The 17519-nt window shown below is 46.5% G+C and overlaps 1 protein-coding gene across 1 annotated transcript in view; it reads right to left on the bottom strand.

The window, feature by feature from the left end:
- The window catches only part of cfap45 (cilia and flagella associated protein 45), a 232465-nt gene extending 217772 nt beyond the window's left edge, over nt 1-14693 (bottom strand). The window contains exons 1-2 of the mRNA XM_072510275.1: nt 14595-14693; nt 14105-14236 (exon numbers count right to left, since the gene is read on the bottom strand). Of these exons, the coding sequence (XP_072366376.1) occupies nt 14105-14236; nt 14595-14597 (135 nt within the window). The 5' untranslated portion in view covers nt 14598-14693. The remainder of the gene's footprint in view (nt 1-14104; nt 14237-14594) is intronic.
- Nucleotides 14694-17519: the final 2826 nt, after the last annotated feature.

Below are 17519 nucleotides of genomic sequence, written 5' to 3'. Positions count from 1 at the left end.
ATGTGGATCAGAAATTGGCTAGCTGAAAGAAGACAGAGGGTGGTTGTTGATGGGAAATGTTCAGAATGGAGTACAGTCACAAGTGGAGTACCAGAAGGATCTGTTCTGGGGCCGTTGCTGTTTGTCATTTTTATCAATGACCTAGAGGAAGGCGCAGAAGGGTGGGTGAGTAAATTTGCAGACGATACTAAAGTCGGTGGTGTTGTCGATAGTGTGGAACGATGTAGCAGGTTGCAGAGGGATATAGATAAGCTGCAGAGCTGGGCTGAGAGGTGGCAAATGGAGTTTAATGTAGAGAAGTGTGAGGTGATTCACTTTGGAAGGAATAACAGGAATGCGGAATATTTGGCTAATGGTAAAGTTCTTGGAAGTGTGGATGAGCAGAGGGATCTAGGTGTCCATGTACATAGATCCCTGAAAGTTGCCACCCAGGTTGATAGGGTTGTGAAGAAGGCCTATGGAGTGTTGGCCTTTATTGGTAGAGGGATTGAGTTCCGGAGTCGGGAGGTCATGTTGCAGCTGTACAGAACTCTGGTACGGCCGCATTTGGAGTATTGCGTACAGTTCTGGTCACCGCATTATAGGAAGGACGTGGAGGCTTTGGAGCGGGTGCAGAGGAGATTTACCAGGATGTTGCCTGGTATGGAGGGAAAATCTTATGAGGAAAGGCTGATGGACTTGAGGTTGTTTTCGTTGGAGAGAAGAAGGTTGAGAGGAGACTTAATAGAGGCATACAAAATGATCAGGGGGTTAGATAGGGTGGACAGTGAGAGCCTTCTCCCGCGGATGGATATGGCTGGCACGAGGGGACATAACTTTAAACTGAGGGGTAATAGATATAGGACAGAGGTCAGAGGTAGGTTCTTTACGCAAAGAGTAGTGAGGCCGTGTAATGCCCTACCTGCTACAGTAGTGAACTCGCCAACATTGAGGGCATTAAAAAGTTTATTGGATAAACATATGGATGATAATGGCATAGTGTAGGTTAGATGGCTTTGGTTTCGGTGCAACATCGTGGGCCGAAGGGCCTGTACTGCGCTGTATTGGTCTATGTTCTATGTTATGGTGCAGAAGGATGCCATTTCTGCCATCATGCCTGTGCCAGTTCTCCACACGAGCATTATGGCTTAGTGCCATTCTCCTGTACCCCTCCACATCGTTTCTATTTAAGTAATCAAGTTCAGGGCAGCACGGTAGCACAAGTGGATAGCACTGTGGCTTCACAGCTCCTGGGTCCCAGGTTCGATTCCCTGCTGGGTCACTGTCTGTGCGGAGTCTGCACGTTCTCCCCGTGTGTGCGTGGGTTTCCTCCGGGTGCTCCGGTTTCCTCCCACAGTCCAAAGACGTGCAGATTAGGTGGATTGGAAATGATAAATTGCCCATAGTGACCAAAAAGGTGAGGAGGGGTTATTGGGTTACGGTGATAGGGTGGAAGTGAGGGCTTAAGTGGGTCAGTGCAGACCCGATGGGCCGAATGGCCTCCTTCTGCACTGTATGCTCTATGTTAATCATCAAATGTCCTCTTGAATGCTTTGATTGAACCTGCCTCGACCACAATGCAGGCAGTGTATTCTCACATCACATTTGCTTCTTTTGCAAATCAGTTTAATTCTGTGTCCTCTCATTCTTGATCCTTTTACAAGCAGGAACAGTTTCTCCCCGTCTACTCTGTCCAGCCTCCTCATTACTTTGAACATCTCCATCAAATCCCCTCTCAGCCTTTTTTCTCTCCAAGAAAAAACGTGCCAACCTCTCCAATCTATCCACATAACTGAAGTTTCTCATCCCTGGAAATATTCCTGTAAAACTCTTTTTTTTCAATAATCTTTATTGTCACAAGTAGGCTTACATTAACACTGCAATGAAGTTAATGTGAAAATCCCCTAGTCGCCACATTTCGGCACCTGTTCGGGTACACTGAGGGAGAATTCTGAATGTCCAAATTACCTAACAGCGCATCTTTTTTTGGGGACTAGTGGAAGGAAATCGGAGCACCCGGAGGAAACCCACGCAGACACGGGGAGAACGTGCAGACTCCGCACAGACAGTGACCCAAGCCGGGAATCAAAGAATAAAGAACAAAGAAAAGTACAGCACAGGAACAGGTCCTTCGGTCCTCCAAGCCAGTGTCGACCATGCTGCCTGTCTAAACTAAAATCTTCTACACTTCCTGGGTCCGTATCCCTCTATTCATGTATTTGTCAAGATGCCCCTTAAATGTCACCATCGTCACTGCTTCCACCACCTCCTCCGGCAGCGAGTTCCAGGTACCCACTACCCTCTGTTTAAAAAATTTTGCCTCGTACATCTCCTCTAAACCTTGCCCCTCACACTTTAAACCTATGCCCCCTAGTAATTGACTCCTCTACCCCGGGGAAAAGCCTCCGACTATCCACTCTGTCTATGCCCCTCATAATTTTGTAGACCTCTATCAGGTCGCCCCTCAACCTCTGCCGTTCCAGTGAGAACAAACCAAGTTTATTCAACCGCTCCTCATAGCTAATGCCCTCCATACCAGGCAACATTCTGGTAAATCTCTTCTGCACCCTCTCTGAAGCCTCCACATCCTTCTGGTAGTGTGGCGACCAGAATTGAACACTATACTCCAAGTGTGGCCTAACTAAAGTTCTATACAGCTGCAACATGATTTGCCAATTCTTATACTCAATGCCCCGGCCAATGAAGGCAAGCATGCCGTATGCCTTCTTGACTACCTTCTCCACCTGTGTTGCCCCTTTCAGTGACCTGTGGACCTGTACTCCTAGATCTCTCTGACTTTCAATACTCTTGAGGGTTCTACCATTCACTGTATATTCCCTACCTGCATTAGGCATTCCAAAATGCATTACCTTGCATTTGTCCGGATTAAACTCCATCTGCCATCTCTCCGCCCAAGTCTCCAAACAATCTAAATCCTGCTGTATCCTCTGACAGTCTTCCTCGCTGTCCGCAATTCCACCAACCTTTGTGTCGTCTGCAAACTTACTAATCAGACCAGTTACATTTTCCTCCAAATCATTTATTCTAGGTACCCACTACCCTCTGTTTAAAAAACTTGCCTCCTCTAAACCTTGCCCCTCGCACCTTAAACCTATGCCCCCTAGTAATTGACCCCTCTACCCTGGGAAAAAGCCTCTGACTATCCACTCTGTCTATGCCCCTCATAATTTTGTAGACCTCTATCAGGTCGCCCCTCAACCTCCTTCGTTCCAGTGAGAACAAACCGAGTTTATTCAACTGCTCCTCATAGCTAATGCAAACCTGGGACCCTGGCGCTGTGAAGCCACAGTGCTATCCATTGTGCTACCGTGCTGCCCACTCTGCACTCTCTCCAATGTGTCACATCCTTCCTATAGTGTGGTGCCCAGAACTGTACACAATATTCCAGCTGAGGTCCAATCAGTGTTTTGCATCAATTCAGCATAACCTCCATCCTCTTGTACATCTTGTCGCACCCCCACAACCCAAAGATGTGCAGGGTAGGTGGATAGGCCATTCTAAATTGCCCCTCAATTGGAAAAAAAAGAATTGGGTACGCTAAATTTTTTTTAAAACCTTGTATTCTATGCCCCAGCTAATAAAGGCAAGTACACCATTTGCCTTCTGAACCACTTTATCTACCTGCTCTGCTACCTTCATGAGTCTTTGGACATGCATCCAAAGTCCCTCTGATCCTCGGTGCTTCCCAGGGTCCTGTCGTTTATCCTGTATTCTCTTGCCTTATTGTCCGGCCCAAGTGCAGCACCTCACACTTATCCAGATTGAATTTCATTTGCCATGGATCAGCGCACCTGACCAGCCCGTCTATATCCTCCTGTAATCTAAGTCTATCCTCCTCAGTATTTACCACCCTACCAATTTTAGTATCATCCACAAACTTAGAACATAGAACATAACAGCGCAGTACAGGCCCTTCGGCCCTCGATGTTGCGCCGACCTGTGAAACCACTCTAAAGCCCATCTACACTATTCCCTTATCGTCCATATGTCTATCCAATGACCATTTAAATGCCCTTAGTGTTGGCAAGTCCACTACTGTTGCAGGCAGGGCATTCCACGCCCTTACTACTCTCTGAGTAAAGAACCTACCTCTGATATCTGTCTTATATCTATCTCCCCTCAATCTGAAGCTATGTACCCTCGTGCTAGACATCACCATCCGAGGAAAAAGGCTCTCACTGTCCACCCTATCCAATCCTCTGATCATCTTGTATGCCTCAATTAAGTCACCTCTTAACCTTCTTCTCTCGAACAAAAACAGCCTCAAGTCCCTCAGCCTTCCCTCAGATGATCTTCCCTCCATACCAGGCAACATCCTGGTAAATCTGCTCTGCACCCTTTCCAATGCTTCCACATCCTTCCTATTATGTGGCGAGCAGAATTGCACGCAATACTCCAAATGCGGCCGCACCAGAGTTTTGTACAGCTGCAACATGACCTCATGGCTCCGAAACTCAATCCCTCTATCAATAAAAGCTAACACACCATACGCCTTCTTAACAACCCTCTCAACCTGGGTGGCAACTTTCAGGGATCTATGTACATGGACACCGAGATCTCTCTGCTCATCCACACTGCCAAGAATCTTACCATTAGCCCAGTACTCTGTCTTCCTGTTATTCCTTCCAAAATGAATCACCTCACACTTTTCTGCATTAAACTCAATTTGCCACCTCTCAGCCCAGCGCTGCAGCTTATCTATGTCCCTCTGTAACTTGTAACATCCTTCCGCACTGTCCACAACTCCACCGACTTTAGTGTCATCTGCAAATTTACTCACCCATCCTTCTACGCCCTCTTCCAGGTCATTTATAAAAATGACAAACAGCAGTGGCCCCAAAGCAGATCCTTGTGGTACACCACTAGTAACTGGACTCCAGTCTGAACATTTCCCATCAACCACCACCCTTTGTCTTCTTCCAGCTAGCCAATTTCTGATCCAAACTGCTAAATCACCCTGAATCCCATGCCTCCGTATTTTCTGCAGTAGCCTACCGTGGGAACCTTATCAAACGCTTTACTGAAATCCAGATACACCACATCAACTGCTTTACCCTCATCCACCTATTTGGTCACCTTCTCAAAGAACTCAATAAGGTTTGTGAGGCACGACCTACCCTTCCCAAAACCGTGTTGACTATCTCTAATCAAATTATTCCTTTCCAGATGATTATACATTCTATCTCTTATAAACCTTTCCAAGACTTTGCCCACAACAGACATAAGGCTCACTGGTCTATAGTTACCGAAGTTGTCTCTACTCCCCTTCTTGAACAAGGGGACAACATTTACTATCCTCCAGTCTTCTGGCACTATTCCTGTCGACAAAGATGACTTAAAGATCAAAGCCAAAGGCTCAGCAATCTCCTCTTTAAAGATCTCTTTGAAGAATTTACTTGTGTGGGCAAAGTTTACTCATGTGTATCAGGAGGAGCAGGTAAAGAAGTCACAATTTTAAGAGATACGGGAGCTAGTCAATCTTTAGTGGTAAGAGATGAGGAGTTATGTAGTTTGGGAGGAATATTGCCAGAAAAGGTGGTAATATGTGGAATGGAATTCAGGGTGAGGAGTAGTGTTCCATTATATAAGGTAAGGTCGGAAAGTCCAGTGAAGAGTGGTGAAGTGCAGTAGGAGTAATGGAGAAACTATCTTGTCCAGGAATACAGTTTATCTTGGGTAATGATATGGCTGGATCGCAGGTGGGAGTGATGCCTACTATGGTTGATAAGCCAGTGGAAAATCGGACAATTGAAGTGTTGAAGGACGAGTATCCTGGGATTTTGTGTAGTAACAAGGTCGCAAAGTGACAGGTTAAGACAAGAGGAGAAATTAAAGAGTGAAGATAAAGATGAAGTGCAATTATCAGAAACGATTTTTGATCCGATGGTTGAAAAAGAACAAGAACAGGTGGAGGGTGAGGTGGATATTTTTAGTTCAGGAAAATTGGCGGAGTTACAACAGAAAGATGTAGAAATAAACCGGATGTATCAGAAAGCATACATGGAAGAGGAATCTGGGTGTATACCAGAGTGTTATTACCGTAAAAGTGATGTCTTCATGAGAAAATGGAGACCTGTACATATGCAGGCGGATGAAATGTGTGCAGAAGTTCATCAAATAGTATTACCGGGAGGGTACGATAGTGACATTTAAGGGGCATCTTGACAAATACATGAATAGGATGGGAATAGAGGGATACGGACCCAGGAAGTGTAGAAGATTGTAGTTTAGTCAGGCAGCATGGTCGACACGGGCTTGGAGGGCCGAAGGGCCTGTTCCTGTGCTGTACATTTCTTTGTTTGTTTTGTATAGATAGGAGGTGTTGCGAGTAGCACATGAGGTACCAGTGGGAGGTCATTTGGGAATAAGGAAAACTCAAGCTAAAATGCAAAAACATTTTTATTGGCCTGGACTATATAAAGATGTAGTTAGATTTTGTCGATCATATCCCACATGTCAAGTGATAGTGAAACCTCAAGCAGTGATAAAACCAGCACCTTTAATACCCATTCTAGCATTTGAGGAACCTTTTACAAGGGTCCTAACTGATTGCGTAGGACCGCTTCCTAAAACGAAAAGTGGGAATCCATATCTTTTAACGATAATGGATGTGTCTACCAGGTTTCCAGAGGCCATTCCAGTACACAATATTACAGCTAAAAAGAGTGTGGAGGAGTTACTTAAATTCTTTACTAGATATGGACTACCCACAGAAATACAATCGGATCAAGGATCAAATTTTCCCTCAAAGTTATTCAAAGAAGTCATGGATAGCTCAGGAATAAAACAATTTAAATCAACTGCATACCATCCAGAATCGCAGGGAGCATTAGAAAGGTGGCATCAGACATTAAAGACAATGTTGAGGGCTTATTGTCAAGATTATCCAGAGGATTGGGATAAAGGAATTCCATTCGTACTGTTTGCAATTAGGGATGCACCGAATGAGTCAACCAAATTCAGCCCTTTTGAACTAATTTTTTGTCATGAGGTATGAGGACCACTTAAATTGATTAAGGAAAAATTGGTGAGTGAGAAATCCGAACTTACACGATTGGATTACGTGTCAAATTTTAGGGAATGATTAAATAGAGCAGGGGAATTGGCTGGACAACATTTAAAAGTTGCATAATATTTGATGAAATGGGTAGCGGACAAGAAATCCAAAATTCATAGTTTTGCCTGTGGAGATAAAGTTTTAGTATTGTTACCAGTGGTAGGTGAACCTTTAAAAGCAAGGTTTTGTGGACCTTATCAGATTGAAAGGAAATTATGTGGTAAGAACGCCAGATAGAAGGAAAACTCACCGAGTGTGTCATGTGAATATGCTTAAAAGGTACTTTGAAAGGGAAGGAGTGAAAAAGGAGGAGGTTTTAATGATTCTCACTCAAAGTGACGAACCAAATCCAGATGACTGTGAGTTTGACATACCTCAAATTAAACTGAAAAACGAGGATGTTCTTAAAAATTGGGATAAATTGTTGAGTTACCTTCCAGAGGAAAAACGGATTGACCTGAAAGAGTTATTGATATCACATGGGCAAGTTTTTGGAGATAAGTTGGGAAGCACTAAAATGGCTATACATGATGTAGATGTGGGAAATGCTGTTCCAATCAAACAACATCCATATAGACTTAACCCTTTAAAATTGGCACAGGTTAACAAAGAGATTGAACGTATGCTTAAAAATGGCATAATTGAAATGGGTTGCAGCCACTGGAGCTCACCCATAATGATGGTACCAAAACCAGACAGTACCCAACGGTTGTGTGTGGATTATAGAAAGGTTAATGCAGTTACAAGAACGGACTCTTATCCTATCCCACATTTGGAGGATTGCACTGAGAAAGTGGGACAATCAGCTTGTATTTCCAAATTGGATTTACTCAAAGGTTACTGGCAGGTACCTTTATCCGAAAGGGCGAAGGAGATTTCAGCTTTTGTGACTCCAGATGGTATATACCAATTCAAAGTTATGCCATTTGGCATGAAAAACTCACCAGCCTCATTTCTAACAAAGTTGTTTCAGGATTACCCAATTGTGCGGTATACATCGACGATCTGGTAATTTCTAGCCAGACATGGAAAGAACATTTGTAGCATTTGATGGAGTTATTCGATCGACTTCAGGAGGTGGGTTTGGTGATAAACCTAGCCAAAAGTGAATTTGGAAAAGCCCAAGTCACTTTCCATGGCCATACAACTGAACAGGGTCGAATGGTCGCATGGGATGTGAAAACAAAAGTTATTGGGGAGTTTCCGATACCCTGTCGTCCCTGCTTCCACCACCTCCTCCGGCAGCGAGTTCCAGGCACCCACTACCCTCTGTCTAAAAAACTTTCCTCGTACATCTCCTCTAAACCTTGCCCCTCGCACCTTAAACCTATGCCCCCCTAGTAATTGACCCCTCTACCCTTCAAGACGCTTTCTACTGAGGAGACCAGATCTGTAATATATAAAAGTAGCTCAACTGCGTATAATGAGATTGGGTGCTCCTCCCCTTCACGGTGTATGCCCCTCCATCCTTCCGATGACCTCACTGAGCCGGAGGTTCAATGGCCATTGCAAAGGGCAATGGAGAAAGGGGACAGACCTGTCTAGTCTGGCCTTCCTCAATGGTCGGGATGTGTAAACCATCCAGCAATCTCATCATGTCTCTGACTCATATAGCTCATGGTAAAACGTACTGAAAGCTACATTTGCCTGGAAAGGGGCTGAGATTGGATTACCTTCTTTGTTCCGAATCTGAGGAATTTCTCGGGAGGCTGCCTGCTTCTTGAGTTGACGCACAGGAAGATGGCCTGCCTTTCCCGTGTTCATAGAAGGTGCCCCTAGAACGTCGTAACTGATGCACCACTAATTCCTAGAGATCAATTCAAATTGCAGTTGCAAGATTTTTCTGTGTATCAGTAATTCTGGCGTTGGGGCAGCAAGATATTGGAGATCAACCTCCAAGATGGATACCATCAGCCTTTGTCATTCCTTTCTCTTCTGTTTCACAATGCGAGCATTATATGAGATAATTTCCCTTCCCCCTTATGATGGCTTTTAGGGTTTCCCATAGTGTTGACAGACATTGACTCTGTTTCGTTGAGTTTGATAAAGTCTGCTATGACAACAGACAATCGCTCACAACATTTGTCATCAGACAGGAAGTCCTTCACTCACAAATTGGTCTCCTGTAGGAACACAACACCCGGGTCTAGACCCTTCAAGTGTGCAAAATTCCTTGCCCGCTTCACTGGTCCATTCAAACCCCTCACGTTCCAGGTTAAGAAAGCACATAGAATGCTTGCCTTCATTGGACGGGGCATCGAGTATAAAAACTGGCAAGTCATGCTACAGTTGTATAGAACCTTGGTAAGGCCGCACTTGGAATATTGCGCACAATTCTGGTTGCCACACTACCAGAAATATGTGGAGGCTTTGGAGAGGATGGAGAGGAGGTTTACCAGGATGTTGCCTGGTCTGGAGGGTGTTCGCTATGTGGAGAGGCTGAATAGACTTGGACTGTTTTCATTAGAAAGACGGAGGTTGAGGAGTGACCTGATAGAGATCTACAAGATTATGAGGGGCATGGACAGAGTGGATGGGCAGGCACTCTTTCCCAGGGTGGAGGGGTCAGTCACCAGGGGGCGTAGTTTAAGGTCCGTGGGGCAAAGTTTAGAGGAGATGTGTGAGGCAGTTTGTTTACGCAGAGGATGATGAATTTCTGGAACACGCTGCCAGGGGAGGTTATGGAAGCAGATACAAAGAACAAAGAAATGTACAGCACAGGAACAGGCCCTTCGGCCCTCCAAGCCCGTGCCGACCATGCTGCCCGACTAAACTACAATAAAGAATCATAGAATCATAGAAGTTTACAGCATGGAAACAGGCCCTTCGGCCCAACCAGTCCATGCCGCCCAGTTTTTACCATTAAGCTAGTCCCAGTTGCCCGCACTTGGCCCATAACCCTCTATACCCATCTTACCCATGTAACTATCTAAATGTTTTTCACTCTTTCTAGTTTAATAATATCCTTTCTATAATAGGGTGACCAGAACTGCACACAGTATTCCAAGTGTGGCCGTACCAATGTCTTGTACAACTTCAACAAGACGTCCCAACTCCTGTATTCAAAGTTCTGACCAATGAAACCAAGCATGCCGAATGCCTTCTTCACCACCCTGTCCACCTGCGACTCCACCTTCAAGGAGCTATGAACCTGTACTCCTAGATCTCTTTGTTCTATAACTCTCCCCAACGCCATACCATTAACTGAGTAGGTCCTGGCCTGATTCGATCTGCCAAAATGCATCACCTCACATTTATCTAAATTAAACTCCATCTGCCATTCGTTGGCCCACTGGCCTAATTGATCAAGATCCCGTTGCAATCCTAGATAACCTTCTTCACTATCCACTGTGCCACCAATCTTGGTGTCATCTGCAAACTTACTAACCATGCCTCCTAAATTCTCATCCAAATCATTAATATAAATCACAAATAACAGTGGACCCAGCACCGATCCCTGAGTCACACCACTGGTCACAGGCCTCCAGTTTGAAAAACAACCCTCTACAACCACCCTCTGTCTTCTGTCGTCCAGCCAATTTTGAATCCAATTGGCAACCTCACCCTGGATCCCGTGAGCTTTAACCTTCTGCAACAACCTATCATGCGGTACCTTGTCAAAGGCTTTGCTAAAGTCCATGTAGACAACGTCTACTGCACTGCCCTCATCTACCTTCTTGGTCACCCCCTCAAAAAACTCAATCAAATTTGTGAGACATGATTTTCCACGCACAAAGCCATGCTGACTGCCCCGAATCAGTCCTTGCCTCTCTAAATGCTTGTAGATCCTGTCTCTCAGAATACCTTCTAGCAACTTACCTACTACAGACGTTAGGCTCACCGGTCTGTAGTTCCCAGGCTTTTCCCTGCTGCCCTTCTTAAACAAGGGCACAACATTCGCCACTCTCCAATCTTCAGGCACCTCACCTGTGGCTGCCGATGATTCAAATATCTCTGTTAGGGGACCCGCAATTTCCTCCCTAGCCTCCCACAACATCCTGGGATACATTTCATCAGGTCCCGGGGATTTATCTACCTTGATGCGCTTTAAGACTTCCAGCACCTCCTCCTCTGTAATATGCACACTTCTCAAGACATCACTATTTATTTCCCTTAGTTTCTTAACTTCCATGCCTTTCTCCACCGTGAATACCGATGAGAAATATTCATTCAGGATCTCACCCAACTCTTGTGGCTCTGCACATAGATGTCCTTGTTGATCCTTAAGAGGCCCTACTCTGTCCCTAGTTACTCTTTTTCCCTTTATGTATCTGTAGAAGCTCTTTGGATTCTCCTTTGCATTATTTGCCAAAGCAATTTCATGTCCCCTTTTTGCCCTCCTGATTTCCCTCTTAACTCTATTTCGACAATCTCTATACTCATCAAGGGATCCACTTGATCCCAGTTGTTTATGTACGTCATATGCCTCCTTCTTCTTTTTGACCAGAGTCTCAATATCTCGAGTCATCCAGGGTTCCCAACTTCTACCAGCCTTGCCCTTCACTCTAAAGGGAATGTGCTTACCCTGAACCCTGGTTAACACATTTTTAAAAGCCTCCCATTTACCAGCCGTCCCTTTGCCTGCCAACAGTCTCCCCCAATCTACCTCTGAAAGTTCCTGTCTGATACCATCAAAATTGGCCTTGCCCCAATTAAGAATTTTAACTCTTGGGCCAGACCTATCATTCTCCATAGCTATCTTAAAACTAATGGAGTTATGGTCACTTGTCCCAAAGTGATCCCTCACTAACACTTCTGTCACTTGCCCTTCCTTATTTCCCAAGACGAGGTCAAGTTTTGCCCCCTCTCTAGTCGGCCCATCCACATACTGAATGAGAAATTCCTCCTGAATACACTCAACAAATTTCCCTCCATCCAAGCCCCTAATGCTATGGCTATCCCAGTCAATGTTGGGAAAGTTAAAGTCCCCTACTATTACCACCCTATTTTTCTTGCAGCTATCTGTAATCTCCTTACATATTTGCTCCTCAATTTCCCGCTGACTATTTGGGGGCCTGGAGTACAGTCCTATCAAGGTGATCTCTCCCTTCTTATTTTTCAGTTCCACCCATATAGACTCAGTGGGCGAACCCTCGATATATCCCCTCTAAGTACTGCCGTGATGTTCTCCCTAATCAAAAACGCCACTCCCCCTCCTCTCTTAACTCCTGTTCTATCCTTTCTATAGCATCTGTACCCCGGAACATTGAGCTGCCAGTCCTGCCCCTCCCTTAGCCATGTTTCAGTCATAGCTATAATATCCCAGTCCCATGTGCCCATCCATGCCCTGAGTTCATCCGCTTTGCCCGTCAGGCCCCTTGCATTGAAATAAATGCAGTTTAATGTAGACTTTCCTTGCTCTCTGCCCTGCTTTCTCTGGTCATGCTTTACACACTCTCCCTTCCTGCCTTTTGTTTCCGTCCCCACTGACTTCCTACATCGGTTCCCATCCCCCTGCCACATTAGTTTAAACCCTCCCCAACTGCACTAGCAAACACCCCCCCCCCCCCGAGAACATTGGTTCCGGTCCCACTCAGATGCAGACCGTCCGATTTGTACAGGTCCCACCTCCCCCAGAACCGGTTCCAATGTCCCAGGAATTTGAAACCCTCCCTCTTGCACCATCTCTCAAGCCACATATTCATCCTAGCTATCCTGTCATTCCTACTCTGACTATCACGTGGCACTGGTAGCAATCCTGAGATTACATCTCAGAAGAACAAAGAAAAAAAGAAAAAAGAAAAGAATACATTAACAGCGTTCAAAAGGCATCTCGACAAACACGTGGATAGGATGGGTATAGAGGGAGACGGCACAAGGAAGTGCTGAGGAGTTTGGCAAAGGTTGGTTTCATGACCGGGACAGGCTTGGAGGGCCGAAGGGCCTGTGCCAGTGCTGCATTGTCCTTTGTACCGAGTACAGTTTTGGTCTCCTTACTTAACAGAGGCTATACTTGCAATGAGAGCAGTTCAGAGAAGGTTCACTGGGCTGATTCATGGAATGAAGGGACTGTCTTATGAGAAACGATTGAGAAGATTGGCACCTATGCTCATTGGAGTTAGAAGAATGAGAGATGATCTTACTGAAACATATCATTCTGTCTAGGCTTCACAAGGTCGATGTGAGAGGATTTGTTTCTCTTGTGAAGGGATCTGGAACTCGGGCACAGTTTCAGAATAAAGGTCCTACCATTTAAGACAGAGTGAATTCTGTCAAATGGTAGTTAATCTTTGGAATTCTAGACCCCAGAGAGAGAGAGAGCAGTGAAATCTGAATATGTTCAAGTCAGGAATTATGGGGAAGGGGGGATCAGACACGAAAACAGAGTTATGGCCACTTTCAGATCTTATTGAATGAGCGGGGAAGACTCACTGAGTTAATGGCCTACCTCTGCTCCTATTTCTCATGTTCTTGCCTCTAGGTATAAAACACTGGTGAGGCCACAACTGGAGTATGGTGTGCAGTTCTGGTCGCCACACTACAGGAAGGACATTATTGTCCTGGAGAGATTGCAGAGGAGGTTTACAAGAATGTTACCAGGGCTCAAAAAGTGTGGCTACGAGAATTGATTGGATAGGTTGGGGTTATTTTCCTTGGAATAAAGGCTGAGGGGTGACTTAATTGAGGTTACAAAATTATGAGGGGAAGAGACAGGGTGGACAGGATAAAGTTGTTTCCCTTGGTGGAGAATTCTGGAACCAGGGGACATAGATTCAAGATAAGTGGCAGAAGGTGTAGAGGGGGCATGAGGAAGAACGTTTTTACGCAGAGGGTAGTGGGAGTCTGGAATTCGCTGCCTGAGTTGGTGGTGGAGGCAGAGACCCTAAACTCTTAAAAAGTACCTGGATCTGCACCTTCAGCGCTGTCAGCTCCAGGGCTCTGGACTGGGTGCAGGAAGGTGGGAGTAGAAAGGGCACCTGGGTGTCCTCGGGCGAGCATGGGCAAGATGGGCTGAATGGCCTCCTTCAGTGTTGTAACTTTTCTGTGATTGTATGACTGTGTCGGGCTCAGGACCAGACAGCATGGCATATTCTTGATTGAAATTACCTGACGATGGTTCCCAAACAGAGTTTCGTCAACCTGAGAGCTTGAGGCCTTGATCCGATATCGGTGCGAACGGCTGACCCTCGTTGAGGAAGTTCCTTGAATCTCAGGACCACAAGTTCCGGGACACGCTGACTGAAAGTGAGCAGGAAGAATCAACAGCAACTCCCTCACATCCTCACAGTCTATTACATTGCCCAGAACTCTCCATCTCGGAGACTGCATTCTCCCGCCGGAGATGAATCACAACTGATTTGTACTCGTGCTCAGAGTGCAAACCTGGAACCAAATCACTATCCCCTGCCATGTGAGCGATCCCTGTGAATCCCACTGTCAGGTGCAGCCCCAACAGCGAGGTCCAGCGGCTGGTTCCCCCTCCCTCCCGCAAAGCAATTCCTCCCTTCCACTGGGACTTTCTGGGTCACTGCCCCCCCGGGCCGGGCCCACTCTGCCCCCCCCACCCCCCCGGGCTCCCGGAGCCGCCGCCCCTCACCATCCTCTCCGCTTCCCGCTGCTGTTGCTGTTGTTGTTGCCGGGCCGGTCGCTATGGTGACTGTGGTGGGCGGGGCCACATCCGCCAGGGACGCGTCGCTCAACCAATGGTCAGCCGCTATGGGCGGGGTCAGGTGACGTTATGCCCCGCCCCGCGTCACCAGGAAGGCCCCGCCCTCCACCAGGGGGCAGAGGGCACTTTCATTCAGGGTGCCCCCCCCCCCCGTTACGACTGCACCGAGCCACAAATCCCTACCCCGCCCCGCCCTCTAGTTTAACAAAACCTCCGCCGGTGAAATTCACATCGACCTTTTTCCCTCCAGCACCTCCGAGACCCCAAAAATCGCCACCTTTGGGTTTGGCCTGACCTCTACCCCGATAATCTGAGAAAATGTCCCAAACACCATTTCCGAGAACCTTGGCAGCTTGTCACACCCAGAACATGTGCACATAGTTCGCCAGCCATGCCCACACTTCTCACACGGCGAACCCCCTCCCCCACGAATGAATTAACCTGCTCAGTCGTGCTCAAGCCATGTGCTCCCTGTGCACAGTCTTGAACTGGATCAGGCTCACCCGTGCACAAGAAGAAGAGGCATTCACCCTACGCATAGCCTTACATCACAGACCCCAATCTATCTCCTCCCCCAGCTCCTCTTCCCACTTACATTTAATCCTCACACCCCACCCAGCTCCCTGAGCAACCTGTACATGTCCACAATCTTGCCCTTTCCAGGCTCGTCTGGCTTGTATCAATTGCTCCAGCAGAGTATACCCAAGCAGCATGGGAAACAACCTCCACTCTTTTCTTACAAAGACCCGTACCTGCAGGTACCTGAACTCACTCCCTCGTAGCAGCTCAAACCTTTCCTGTAGCTCATCTAAACTCGCGAATTGCCCTTCCAGGTGCAGGTCCCTCATCTTCTGCACTCCCACCTCCTTCCATCTTCTATACATTGCATCTACCTCCCCAGGCTTAAACCTGTGGTTCCCACACAGTGGTGTCAACATCGACATCCCCTTCAATTTAAAGTGCCTCCTCAGTTGGTTCCATACCTGAAACGTTGATTGTATGAGAGGGCAGCTTTGAGGTGAGGGATGATGTGGAACATGGTGGCTTTGCAAAGTCAGGCAGAACCTCAATGGGATGGAGAGTGTTGGTGGAGTGGGAGCCAGGTGGCAGAGGAAGTTCAGTGGAGGGAAATGTGAGATGATTCATCTTGTCAGGGGGAATGCTGAGAGACAATTCTGTATGTGCGAAAGTCATTGACGGTGGACCAAAACAGAGAATACTGGACAATCTCAGGAGGTCTGACAGCATCTGTGGAGGGAGAAGGAGCCAACATTTTGAGTCTGGGTGACTCTTTGTCAAAGTCATCCAGACTCCCTTATCTCCACAGATGCTGTCAGACCTGCTGAGATTGTCCAGTATTCTGTTTTTGTTTCAGATTCCAGCATCTGTAGTAATTTGCTTTTATATAAAGTATCCTGGGCTTTATCAATAAGAGCAGAGAATGCACGAGGAAGGAGGTTATGTTAAACTTGTATTGGTCACCAGCTCTGCCTCAGCTGTGTATTGTGCACAGTTCCGGGGCCGAACGTTAGGAAGGATGTGACGGCATTGGAGAGAGAACAGATTCAGGAGCACCATCTAGGGATGAGATGATAGGTTGGAGAGGTTCATCACGATCATGGCTGATCATCCAACTCAATAGCCTAATCCTGCTTTCTCCCCATAACCTTTGATCCCATTCGCCCCAAGTGTTATATCCAGCCGCCTCTTGAATATATTCAATGTTTTAGCCTCAACTACTTCCTGTGGTAATGAATTCCATAGGTTCACCACTCTTAGAACATAGAACATAGAACATTACAGTGCAGTACAGGCCCCTCGGCCCTCGATGTTGCGCCGACCTGTGAAACCACTCGAAAGCCCATCTACACTATTCCCTTATCGTCCATATGTCTATCCAATGACCATTTGAATGCCCTTAGTGTTGGCGAGTCCACTACTGTTGCAGGCAGGGCATTCCACGCCCTTACTACTCTCTGAGTAAAGAACCTACCTCTGACATCTGTCCTATATCTATCTCCCCTCAATTTAAAGCTATGTCCCCTCGTGCTAGACATCACCATCCGAGGAAAAAGGCTCTCACTGTCCACCCTATCTAATCCTCTGTTCATCTTGTATGCCTCAATTAAGTCACCTCTTAACCTTCTTCTTTCTAACGAAAACAGCCTCAAGTCCCTCAGCCTTTCCTCATAAGATCTTCTCTCCATACCAGGAAACATTCTGCTAAATCTCCTCTGCACCCTTTCCAATGGTTCCACATCCTTCCTATAATGCGGCGCCCAGAATTGCACGCAATACTCCAAATGTGGCCGCACCAGAGTTTTGTACAGCTGCAACATGACCTCATGGCTCCGAAACTCAATCCCTCTACCAATAAAAGCTAACACACCATATGCCTTCTTAACAACCCTCTCAACCTGGGTGGCAACTTTCAGGGATCTATGTAGGACCAGTCAAGGACAGGGATGGGAAATTGTGTGTGGAGTCTGAAGAGATAGGCGAGATACTAAATGAATATTTTTCGTCAGTATTCACTCAGGAAAAAGAGAATGTTGTGGAGGAGAATGCTGAGCCCCAGGCTAATAGAATAGATGGCATTGAGGTACGTAGGGAAGAGGTGTTGGCAATTCTGGACAGGCTGAAAATAGATAAGTCCCCAGGACGTGATGGGATTTATCCTAGGATTCTCTGGGAGGCCATGGAAGAGATTGCTGGACCTTTGGCTTTGATTTTTATGTCATCATTGGCTACAGGAATAGTGCCAGAGGACTGGAGGACAGCAAATGTGGTCCCTTTGTTCAAAAAGGGGAGCAGAGACAACCCCGGCAACTATAGACCGGTGAACCTCACGTC

Source organism: Scyliorhinus torazame, chromosome 7 (assembly GCF_047496885.1).
Source record: "Scyliorhinus torazame isolate Kashiwa2021f chromosome 7, sScyTor2.1, whole genome shotgun sequence".
NCBI lineage: Eukaryota > Metazoa > Chordata > Chondrichthyes > Carcharhiniformes > Scyliorhinidae > Scyliorhinus > Scyliorhinus torazame.
The sequence above is the reverse complement of the archived record's forward strand: the minus strand, read 5'-3'. Positions and strand labels throughout refer to the sequence as shown.